The sequence below is a fragment of the Maylandia zebra genome, linkage group LG23 (genome assembly GCF_041146795.1).
Source record: "Maylandia zebra isolate NMK-2024a linkage group LG23, Mzebra_GT3a, whole genome shotgun sequence".
NCBI classification, from domain to species: Eukaryota; Metazoa; Chordata; class Actinopteri; order Cichliformes; family Cichlidae; genus Maylandia; species Maylandia zebra.
In genome coordinates this window covers 16,348,641-16,361,045 of record NC_135188.1, presented here as the reverse complement: position 1 = coordinate 16,361,045, position 12,405 = coordinate 16,348,641, and the positions used below count along the sequence as shown (strand labels likewise).

Genomic DNA, 12,405 nt, shown 5'->3' with positions numbered 1-12,405 from the left:
CAAATTGGCCAAATCTTCTCTGCCAATTCCAAGCACTTTATTCTGCTGTGGACGCGTGTTTGGTGTCCTTTATTCAATTAGATGATGAAAGTCTCCAGAAACAACATATACTGACAATTTAACCCATCATTCATTAAACAAACAGGGGCCTCAGTAGTATGTGGAAGAACCATATACAGCCATAGCAGCTTGCCACCTCCTCCTTGTGGTGGCCACCTGCTTGGGCCCACACTGCTGTGGGATGGCGTCTCATTAGTCACCCAGCATTTGTCTCAAGTCAGCCAATGTGGTTGATTTGGTCACCCTGGCATGAACAGCACGCCTAGACTGTGGACATATGGGATTGCCACTGGTTGGAGAATATTATCTCAATATTTCTCTGCATTGAGATGGCCTCCAATGTTGACAAGCTTGTTTTTCCAGTGACCATCAGACTGTAACCACCAAAGCTATTACCCTGTAAATTCAGCAGTCAGTGTTGCCCAGATTAACAAGGTCCACTTCAGGAAGGAATCAGGACACAGTGCTGAGAAGTGGGCTAGTACAACAAGAAGGCATACGTGTCTGGCAGCACATATGAACCAGCTGCTAATGGATGAGATGCAACCAGAATGGTTAACCAAATGCCAGACAGTCCTGATCCCCAAGGATCCCTAGAATGGATTAGTCGCATCCACCTCGTGGTCAATAACCCGCTTCAGCACCACACCTGTCAGATATCATAGGAGCTAAGATTAACAGGCACATGGCTCATAACATGAGCAGGGCACAGAAAGGAATTGGCAGAAACACCAGCTCCTGGTAGATAGAACGCTCGTGTCAAGACTTTAAGAGGAGACTGACCAACCTGTGCGCTCCCTGGATTGAGCAAAAGAAAGCTATGACTCAGTGTCTCACACATGAAGGCCTAGAATTATACAAGATTAACAGGACCCTAAGAGCCTTCATCAGGAACAAGATGCTAGCAGGCAGGGCATATATGGAACACCATAACAAAGTAGCTGGCATAGTCTACAGCACGGGTCCCCAATCCCAGTCCACTAGGGCCGGTGTCCCTGCACGTTTTAGATGTGTCCTTGATCCATCACAGCTGATTTAAATGGATAAATTACCGTCTCAACATGTCTTGAAGTTCTCCAGAGGCCTGGTAATGAACTAATCATGTGATTCAGGTGTGTTGACCCAGGGTGAGATCTAAAACCTGCAGGGACACCGGCCCTCGTGGACTGGGATTGGGGACCCCTGGTCTACAGGAACATCTGTGCGAGTATGGCATGGAGGTCCCGAGGTCAAAATGGGATTTGCCCCCTAGGGTGGTTGCGAATGACCAAACTAAGATCGTGTGGGACGGCTGGACAAACTAGGGATGGTAAACCAACCGAACATAGTAGTGGACAAGCAGAGGAAGACAGCCATACTGATAGATTTACTGAGTTGTAGCAACATTGGGAAGAAGGAACATAAGAAGCGCCAGAAATGTATCTGATGTTCCTAGAGCACAGGTCTAGGAACAGCAAAGATACTGTGTAGAACCCTCAAGCTCCCAGCACTCTGGGGGAGGATAAAGACCACCCGCAGGGCAAGTGGGGAATTTTAAAATCCCCCTTTCACCCCATCTCTACTAGATGATGTGAAGATAGATAGATAGATAGATAGATCTAACTGCATTGAATTGAAACAACAAAAATATATGTAATAAACATTACAGGGGAAAAATACATATTTTTGTGTATCCAGGGTAAAATTGCCTACTTCTTCCTGAATTAAGATGACAGAGGCAGACATCTCAGATTTAGTGGTTACATTTGAATTTCAGTTATGTTTGACAATTAAGTTGCTGGTGGTGTACTTATATGCTTATATAAATCCTATTGATACTATGGCAGGTATTATCATTTTGGCAAAACAGGGATTACATTTGAAGGCAAAACTGTGTTTATGAAATTCACAAATTTAAACACAAATGGATAATGTTTTGAGCAAATTTTGCATTTATGTGACCATTTCAAATTGACTGAATCAAAACTCAATATAGGGTATTGTGTGATGTTAGTGAGGGTTCCTTTGCCTTTGTCAGGCTACACAAACTCCATCATTTCCACTCTGTATGTGTTTTTTTTTCTTCCTATCCTATATTGGGCAAGATTTTTCTCTTTTATTTGACAGAGACTCACACCAAAAGTCTGAGAGCTGGTAGCCCTGTTGATATTTGATCTTACCCGTACAAATAATTGATGCTGTTTTAAAATTCTTCTACTGAAAGTGGAAAGTTTCTCCTAAAATCAAAATTAGATTTTCTGACATCATGACTGGAAGCCAGTTTGAGTCCAGCAAGCATCATAGACCAGGGAGCTTTGGGAACCCGATGCCTCCCATATGGAAAAGAAATAGTAAAAACTTATATGATTTACTCATGAAAGTGGCCACTTTCTCATTACTTTCATATATTGTTTTAGTAAGTATCCAAAACATACAAGTTTCATTATATAATTTTTCAAGGGATCTTATATCTGTTTTCACTCTTGTATGCTTTTCATACAAGTTTCACACAAGACAGATACAAACTTTATAAGATTTATATATATCTTTTACATAATGGCTCCTTTGCAAAAAATATCAAACATTTACTTTATGTGATGTATGAGACAGCTTGTCGACACCCTAAACATCTGCAATGATATTTTTGAACATATTCATACATTCTGTTTTTTTTGTTTTCTTTTTAAAACAAGGTGTAAATGTCATTTTTGAATTTCTTATTATGTTATTATTAAATTGCATTGAAAACCTCATCACACACAAATTATCATTCGAAGCAGGTCTTTCATATATCTTCAAATATTGTCTTGAGGGAATCTTTAAGGTTAGGTTAAGTCCTAAGTCATCAACGTTCAGAGGTTAGGTTCATGTCCACATCGCGAGACATGTCACGTATTATAGCTTATTAAAGCCTCCCACCGCTGTACTTTTCTCTAAGCTTTCTCTTTTTGCCAGTGTCACTGTGGCAAAGTTTTTTCCATGCACTTTCTATATAAAGAAAGTTGTTTGTTTGTATTTTGTGAGTAAGAAGTGTCAAACTGTTTGCATGAATAAAGACAGGGGTCAATCAAAAATGAAGCATCCAAATCAAAGTGCTATTTATGAATATTAGGGTCACTTTGTCCAAGTTCCATGTTCCTTTCCTGCGGTTACAGTCTATATCTGTCTAAAATGAGTTATTGAGTTGTTATATTACATGCCTGCCCAGCTGTGAGAACGCAGACAATATGAAAGATTTTCATGACATGTCTGATTACCGTCACCATATGTGCCTCACTCATCTTTGGACGGCATTGAAAGAGTACAGAAGAGGACTGATAAGAGAATCGTAAAAAACGACCAGGCTGATTGAAAATGACAGCCTATTTCTAGTGATGATGGGAGGTCCTTAGAGTCCAAGTGATGGATCTGAATTCGACAGAAAAATGACCTGCCTCGTCAATACAACCATCAGCTTGTGGTTGGCGAGGCTGGTTGATGGTGTTTATTGTAATTACCCAAAAAGGTTTCATAGCTTTCTGACTACTCTCTGGTAATATGTAGCACAAATGTAAAAGCTTTTATGTGATGGTAAGGCTTCAGGTGTTGTTTTCGAAGTATAGTTTGAGCTACTAAAACTAAACTGGGTTAGGGTTACTGTTGGGTCCATAAATATTTGGACAGCGGCACAGTTTTTTAAATTATGCCTTCATATACCTTGTATGTGAAACTGTCTGATGAGTTCTGCATTTGGCTGAATCTGAGCAGAGAGTATGGCCTTGTTCACATCACAATTAGTCTTACTTTCTATATCAGCAGTCACATTATCAATAAACACTAGTGATCTTGTTCCACTGGATCCACTGGCAGCCATGCATAGCCATGTCCATCTCCACCTTCAGATAATGTGGTGTGTTTTTGATCAAGAGCTGTTCTTCCCCTTCTCAATGCGTTTCTCCTCCCATCACTCTTAACTTTGGTTGCAGCTATTCAAAGAATTTCTTTAGATGACCGTTCGGTTCTTGAGTGTAATCACAGTGCTGTAAAACCTCTGTGGTTATATTCATGAGAACACGTCTTGATTGTAGACTTTGGCATTGACACGTTTACCTCCTTGAGAGTGCTCTTGACTTTGCTAGATGCTGTGAAGGTTTATTTATTTGTTTGTTATTTTTTTAACCAAAGAATAAAATATGCCATCATCAACTTCAATTTTCTTCCTTGGTCTTTCAGGCCTTTTGGTGTTGCTAAGTTGGCCATTGGATTTCTTTTTTTAAGAGTGTCTGTATTGTTGATGTGGCAACAAGTAATCAAATCCAGATCTTTTATGTGCTCAATGTATTCCAGAGGTGAAGGCCTCACCTGAGTCAATTGTCCAGTTGCTTTTGAGTCTTTGAAAACGGAGAATTATGTATACAAATGGCTGTGATTTAGAAAAAGTGAATGCAACACTTTTGTTAAACCCTGTGAGTTAAAGCTGAGATGGTGCATTTCAATCACATGTTTATTGTTTGATTTAAAATCAACTGGTTGTGTACAGAGTCAAAAAAAAGTAATTCAAATACTAAAAGTAGTTCACATAATTATAAAAATTCAGATGTCGACATAGTGGCCTGTAGCTTTTTTCTCTCTCTTTTAAATACAGTGTTTGATATATATATACAGTTTTATATAAGGTGGGTGTGGCCATATGCTAAATAAATCCTGCTACTGTGTGGTGTATGGAGTGCACTGGTTCTACTGACACTGTTCCACTGTTTGAGTTCTTTCCACAGTCCCAGTATTGGTCAGACCTTAGTTTGGACTAACCGTTATGCAGTGAAGAATGAATCTGAGACAGTCTCATTCCCTCATGGTGGTGATGTGTGACAAATCGTATGGCTGAGTGATTTTCTCTGTAGCCAGGTTTGAACACCCCCCTGCTCTAGTAAACGTAGAATTACCCGCCCACCAAAATACATACTATGTGGTCCCAAAACAAAACTATTTTTGTGACTAGTGAAAAAGAAGTACCTAGGCGTTCCCCCCCCCAACACACACACACACTTTAAGCATGATGAGACAAAATGTAGACTATACCCGCAGGAGAGCTTGGTTGACTACAGTGAGTAGTGACTAAAAGTGGATCAGATGGAGCTTGCACTGCATAAAGGCATAACATTTCATGGTCCTTTACTGTTATTTTCCCTGGTCCTCCCTCCTTATTTGGCCAGCAGAGTTACCCTCTTTCTGTTCTCTCTTCTCATGTGATGTTGCGGCTTCTTGTGTGCACATTAATTTCAAACAGTGCAAAGTTGTCCTCACCTAAAAATGTCCTTATCCATGTTGCAGATTGTGCAGAGATACCAACATGAAAGTGCAGCAGTATTAATTGCTAATTAATACCAATTGATACTAATATTATTCCCAATAAGCAAAAACTGCGCTTCCCAAACATAAAGATTGCAAACTCCATAACACTGACCAGGACCATTCATTTGAGTTAGTGGTACATTATAATTATGGAAGATGCTAACAGCTTCATTTTGCTGTTTAACATTTTAGTGTACGTTGATATCTGTGATATCTGCTGCTTGATGGAGACAGTGTGAAGGATCGTTTGGGGTTATTCACTGTAATCCTGAATTTAAATCTCAGAGTGATAGCAGTTACATAGAACGAGTTGTTTATGTGAGCCCGAGTGAGCTCGGAGATGATGTGTGCAGCTCTGAAAAATGTAGTTCCTTCCACAGCTGTGATTACACTGAAAAGGCCGATTGCACAGTGGAGTTACAGTGAAAGCTCTGCTGAGATATCAGGAAGGGTGCTTCAGTTATTTGAATTTGTGCTGCCTGGTTTATTTCTTTGTCTTTTATGCTAGACCATACACTCAATGTGTTCATCTGCTTTTCTATTCAGTATCCGTATGCTTAGGAAATGATAATGTGAGTCAGTGTGATTTGTCAATTTAATTTAGCCTTAAAAATAGCTGTAGAGTGGAAAGGCACTATATATATATATATATATATATATATATATATATATATATATATACATTGAAACTGTTAATTGAGAGGTGCTCGACAAATATTGAAGACTCTGTAATGTAAGTTTTGGGGATATATAAGTAGAACCCCTACTTCTTTGGTCTGGAGTTGTCATGTCAAATCTAAAAAATATCGTATGGTTTTGCTGTCTCTTATATAACCTTTAGTGTTGAGTCAGCTCCATCTAATCCAAGGGTGGGGAACTCCAGGCCTCAAGGGCCGGTGTCCTGCAGGTTTTAGGTATCATCCTGCATCAACACACCTGAATCAAATGATTGGTTCATTAACAGGCCTCTGGAGAACTTGAAGCCATTTAAATCAGCTATGTTGGATCAAGAACACGTCTAAAACCTGCAGGACACCGGCCCTTGAGGCCTGGAGTTCCCCCACCCCCAATCTAATGAATGAAAGTAAAGAAGGTCCTGGCTGTGTTCAGTTTCATGGTGTGTGTTGAACACTGTTATATTTAGTAAGTTTTGGCCCTATAGCAGCTGATCCTTGCATGCACTACTTTTTGTAAGATGGCATAGTTTCTGTACCAAATGTGTGTTGTTTGGGTTGCACTTCGAAGACATCCACCAAACAGGGCAAAAGCTGTTTATGAACCGAAGCTGCAGCAAGTAATGCTACCCTGGAGGGTGTGGCCTGGGCAGGAAGATGCCACCTTTGACCATGCGTTCTCAGCTTAAGGCTGTTGCAGACATTCCTCCTGATTTGTTTCACCCAACTCAGTTGGTATTTGCAATATATTTAATTTTGTCTTTCTGTGAACCTCGGTGTTATTTTGTATGTTCAAGTCAAACATTTTGTTCCTACAAGTAGAACAAGAAATAATCATAATAATAATCACTCAAATAATCACTTTCTGTCTTCCCAGACTTTTTGACCATTGCAACAATACTGGGAACTGGAATCTTAGGTGAGTATTCACATATTCACAGCTTTTTTTTTCTTGAGGTGCATGAATTACAGTTTTTACAACATCAAGTAAAACGTCTGATAAGCAAACACACGTCAGTCTGTCCTGGAGGTTAACATCTTGGGCTAGGGTGTATAGTCCGCAGCAACAATAGCACTTTAGCTATTATGGTTTTGTTTTTTCTGTGTGTGCGCTTGTTTGTTTCTGTACTAAAAATGGTTGGACAGTGAGTAGTTGTTCTTCCTCTTCTGAAAGGTCTACTTCGGAAATTAAGGTTAAAGCCTGTTCTTCTCTGTTTGTTTGCTGGTTTTTCTGAGTCATCAGCCTTGGGTTTATTATGTTGGCTCAGCACTTGACCATATTTGTTTTTAGATGAGTTAACACTTGCTTTGATGCACATAGAGTAGGTTAATGAGTTGACATCTTCAGTAAGCTCTTTGTGAGATGCACTCATTTCTGCTTATGGAACACATGTAGAGCCAATCTCAGCGGGAGGTTTTTATGAAACAAAACGCTGAAACTTAAATCACTATTCGGAGTGAGAATAACGCTCTGAATGACAAAGTAAATGTTCAAGTGAACTCTTATCAGGGCAGATGAACACCTCAAAAGCAAAATTTTACATACTTTTACGTACATAGTTGTTTCCATGTTATCCTTCCCTGCTGCTCCTGTTTGACATATGCTGAATCCTTGTGCAAAAAAAAATCTGCAGGGATTCAGAATACACATTTCTTGAGGACACTTGGAATTGGATGATGAGTCAGAACAGTAAGTCAAGTGACTTAATACTTAATGTTGAGACTGAAGGTAATTTGGTGGCAAGCAAAAAAAACTATTGGAAAAACAAGACAAATTCAGAGGCAGCGTTTAAAACAACCAGAGTTCTGGATGAGACAAAAGAAGGAATATCGTACATTTCAGTATGAGATGAACAACACTACAAACTGCTCTGAGAATTTACTGAATAGTAGAAACAAGATCCTTCACACACAGTCTCAAAATAAACCCGACTCTTCACAGAAGGATTTATTAAAAGTTTACTGCACTGGAGTATTGTGACTTGGCTAACACAGTGGTCGAAACTTTAGAGAGCTGTATTTTTTCTTTCTACTGGATGGACTTTTCTAATATAACTTGAAGCATAATTAAAGCGCTGTCCATCTCCTGGCTGTCATTGGCAGTGCAAATTTAAGTGTGGTTTATGAAGTGTAGTTAACACCAGAGAGATTTTTGTAGAGGTGGAAATTACATGGAACATTACATTTAAGTACTTTGTTTTCAGCAGGGTCTTCATGTAGTTCCACAAAGGTGGAGCCCTTCCAAGTTAATACTTGTTCAGTCACTTAAATCTCATATTGAAATCAGCACCATCCATTAAATTTTATGGGAAGTTTGAGCCAGAGTACAAAGGAGTGTCTGAGAGAGCAAAAAACGAGCCGAGATGGTGATAGACAGGCAGGTGGATATGCTGACAAAGAGTCAGACATTGTCTAGCACATATCTTCTGGTAAGCTTAGATGGGAATGAAATTCAGAAATAGTTTCACCTCGTTTTAATTTGCAGGTCTTCCAGTAACGATAGCCCATGCTGGACTGGTGCCTTTCCTGTTCTCCTTTATTGTTGGCTTCTTTGTCCAGGTAAGTAATACACAACCTCTGATTTTATTGTTTTATAGTTCATGAAACGACCACAACCATTTCAACCACAAAACCTACATGTATTTTCCGTATTCTTTCCCATGCAGGCCTTGCTGATCTACCTGTTTGTGGAGCTTCTTCAGAAATGTCAGGTGATGCAGCTGGAATCCTTAAAGGTCAGTAACTGAATTAAACCTGTGTAGTGCCTACATTTTATGTTTTGCTGTCCAAAAGTACTTAACTGGCAAGAAGCTAGAAGCTTCATTCTGCACTAATAATAATCAAAGACACGGAATATAGCTGGAGCCTTTAGGAAGGATTAGGGATTAAGGGAATGAAAACTTGATACAGAAACATGATACAGAGCATGGATTTAGAACTTTTTTTTAAACACAAATCTTTACCCTGATACTTTCCCTGCATGTCAAACGAAGAAGTGTATTAAAGCTTACCTTACTTATTCATCATTTTCTGGTTTCGTTTTGGTCAAGTGGAAAGCTAAATGACTCTACTTTCTGTGGTAATCATAGACAGGTGTTGCAGAGTGTATAGTCATGGATCAGGTGGGTGTGGAGGATCCAGTTCATACTGAGGAAGAAGATGATGACAGTGAAAATGCAGAAGCAGGTGAGAAGCCCGTTATACAAACTTAAATTCTTTAGAAGTAATTTTGTTGCTAAAGGAACCAAACCTGGAACACGATTCTTCCATCAAAATGTAGCTAAAAATGAGACATTTCGTATACTATAACAAAGTGCGTGTTTGCGTGTGTGTATATATTTTTGTGTATATTTTTTAAATATATTTTGCTATTAAAACTTTGAAATGCCCCATGACATTTATGCTCAAACTTAGTTATAGAAAAAGATGTTCTGGGGGGAAAAGAGAGCTTTTAGCTTTAGATTGTAACATTTGGAGTGGGTGTAAAATAGATTTTTCTGCAGAGTTTAGACTCTAAATGTGTTTTTCAACTTTGAAAATTTCACGTGTATCTTTTGTACTCAAGATGTTACCAGTTATAAAAAAAGAAAAAAGAAGTCTACTTAAAAAGTGCCAAATTTCAACCCACTGCTATGTACTTTGAGGGCCTGTAACTAGAACATTTCTTATAATATGAAGGTCACATTTTGCAGGCTTTAATAGCTGTGCTCAAGTTGTTGTACAAAAAGAAAAAAAACATTCTGTTTCTGAGCGGCTCATGTGGGAGGCAGTTACTGATTTTTTCCATAGGAATTTTTCCCAGTGTTTTAAATGGACTTAAACTAATACATTGGGGCAGGACAGATTTGAATTATATTATTCTGTTGACTAAATTTTTCAGATCACTAATTACATTCAGGAATACTGTTAACTGTTAAACAGGAGATATGCATGTGTGCTAATTTATGAAGCCTAATTTGTTATAACCTAAAGTAGAGGAATCATTTTTAAATATTAGCGATGACACTAACACTAATTTGCAAGCCAGTTTTTCAGGAATATAATCATAATTTACTAAGAATTCTGTGTTTTCTGATCTGCACTGTAGTTGTTTGATAGTAAAACTTCTGCTAAATGCTTGCCTGTTAATTCAAGACCACTGCAAATGTACTAATTTGCAAATGGTTCAACAATGTATTTGTGTGATGGTTTTAAACCATCACACAAATACATTATTTGTGGTATTTGTGTGATATTGTGCACAGAAATATTGCTTAATGTCTACTCTTTAAAAAATTTCTAAAAACAAGTTAAAGCCTTGATCTTGGCTTTGTGAGGCTGTGGTAATGGAAAATAAGGAAGCACTTGCTAGAGATGGGAGAAATTTGCCTTTTTACATGTGAAAGGTGTATTTTAACCTAAATTGTGATGTTTTTCAAAATACCACTCCCTGCTCTGTCTACCCCCAAATTCTGACTTACTTTGGTTTTATACTGCCAAATTCAGTAACATACTACCCTGTGCATCATAAAATGATGCTTGGTGTCACTATGCATTAGTGAGAACCTGCTGCTTAATTCTTTGAACTATAATTATTTTTTGATTATTGATAAGGCATATTCAAGGTTGCTTTTCAAAGCTTTCTTTTTGCATTTCTAAATTGATGCTTGTGCTGCATGTTTACACATACATGTATAGAAATAAACACATTTCTCATAAATTCTCTGCATTCATTGCTTGGGTTTGTTTACTAAAGATCTCTTGCAATTAATCACATTCCTCTCCAGTGCTGCTTGGAATACTCTGAGAGGAGCTGTAGATATCACAAGCATTACTACATTTACATATCATCTGTATAATATCTTTAGTATCTAGCTTTACCTTGACTTAAATGTATGACTGACCTCTCTAAGTACTGCGTGAGTAGAGTCATAGATAAACTCGTCAGTATACCTAAATTGTGGAGATAAAAAGGAAACGTCAATACATAAACCATGATTTAGAAAAAGTTCAAGTACATACTCAGGATGTGGCTCTCAGTAATTGAAAGATCTATTGGGTCTCTGAATTATGCCTTCTGCAGTTTATGGATTATTTGCAAATAGGGCTGCCACAAACGATTATTTTGATAGATGACTAGTCACAGATTATTTTTGCGATTAGTCGACCGATCAGATCATGCATCCATTGGATGTAAAACGTACAGCTTATTGCACCAGCATGCATCTGCTCTTATATAACTATCATTAGCTTACAGCTTTAAGTGTTTAAGGTCTGTGCTAACTAAAAATAAAGACAAGATGATAGTTTATTAAATTTTAATGAAATTTGCAGATTATTTCGGTGAAGTTTAATAAACTCCTTGCTATCTAAAATATAACGGGACACCGGAGTATATACTCTCGAGCATCTCACACTTCTGATAGTCAGTTGTCTGCTGGACGTTTATTCAGCTGTGTGAAAACTATAACTTTAATCTCACCGAACTGATTTACTCAGGAACAAATAAAATACTGAAAAAAGCCAAACAATAACATTTTTAAGTTATCTAAGTGACTTATATGTGTTTAACCTGAGCAGCGAAAGACGGCGGTGGGTTTGAAAACGATTTGCCGGGAGTCCAGCGTTCTCACAGGCTCTAGTGAGCCTTGCCCCCGGCTTGCTATCGAGCTGGTGGGTAACAGACGTCCCCGAAAACGTCGGAGCGCTTTTGAAAATATGTGGTGTCTTGATAAACTGAGCAGGTATTTGAGGTTTACACAGCTACATTCTCGCCTGAAAATATGTTAAACGTTTATTTTGTGACCCGGAAAGAATAATAAGAGTAACATTAAAACTAACTAGCTGCCACCTTTGTTGGAAACTGAGCTGGGCTGCGCTATGAATTCTGGGACCCAGCCAGTGTTGCCAACTCTTCAGTAAGGAAAATCGCTATTGGTTGTCCTTGAAGTCGCTAAATGACGTCATCGCCTAATTTGCATAATTGGTCATGCTAATCTAATTGTAACCTATGTTGTTGGAGAGAGAAATAACATCGTGGAAGAGACATAAAGTGAGTAAAAAACATCCTAAATGCATTTAGAGTTTATTTAGAACTACAAATTAAATTTCTTTTAGCAATTATTGTTTTATTTTAATGTCACAATTCCAACCCTGCTCCTTTACTTTGTGTGTAACTCCACCGTAACCCAAGCTGTTACGAGTTCAAATATTGGGGATGGAGACAAGAGAAAAAAACCACAATAACAACACTGGTCCGGCCGGGTTAAGTCAAACAATGATTTTAATAGTCACACGCGTGGGAGATGGACACTGTATGCAGACAGCCTCAGATCTCAAAATGGTGGAGCATTAATCAAACTCTTATAGCCTCTGGTGCCCC

General features: G+C 38.4%; 1 protein-coding gene across 2 annotated transcripts in view; it reads left to right on the top strand.

Moving 5' to 3' along the window:
- Positions 1–12,405, top strand: part of si:ch211-51h4.2 (uncharacterized) — an 86,564-nt gene that overhangs the window by 899 nt on the left and 73,260 nt on the right. For both annotated transcript variants that reach the window (XM_004552935.2, XM_004552936.2), the window contains exons 2-5: positions 6,922–6,963; positions 8,530–8,603; positions 8,711–8,779; positions 9,134–9,230. In XM_004552935.2, coding sequence (XP_004552992.1) covers positions 6,922–6,963; positions 8,530–8,603; positions 8,711–8,779; positions 9,134–9,230 — 282 coding nt within the window. The remainder of the gene's footprint in view (positions 1–6,921; positions 6,964–8,529; positions 8,604–8,710; positions 8,780–9,133; positions 9,231–12,405) is intronic.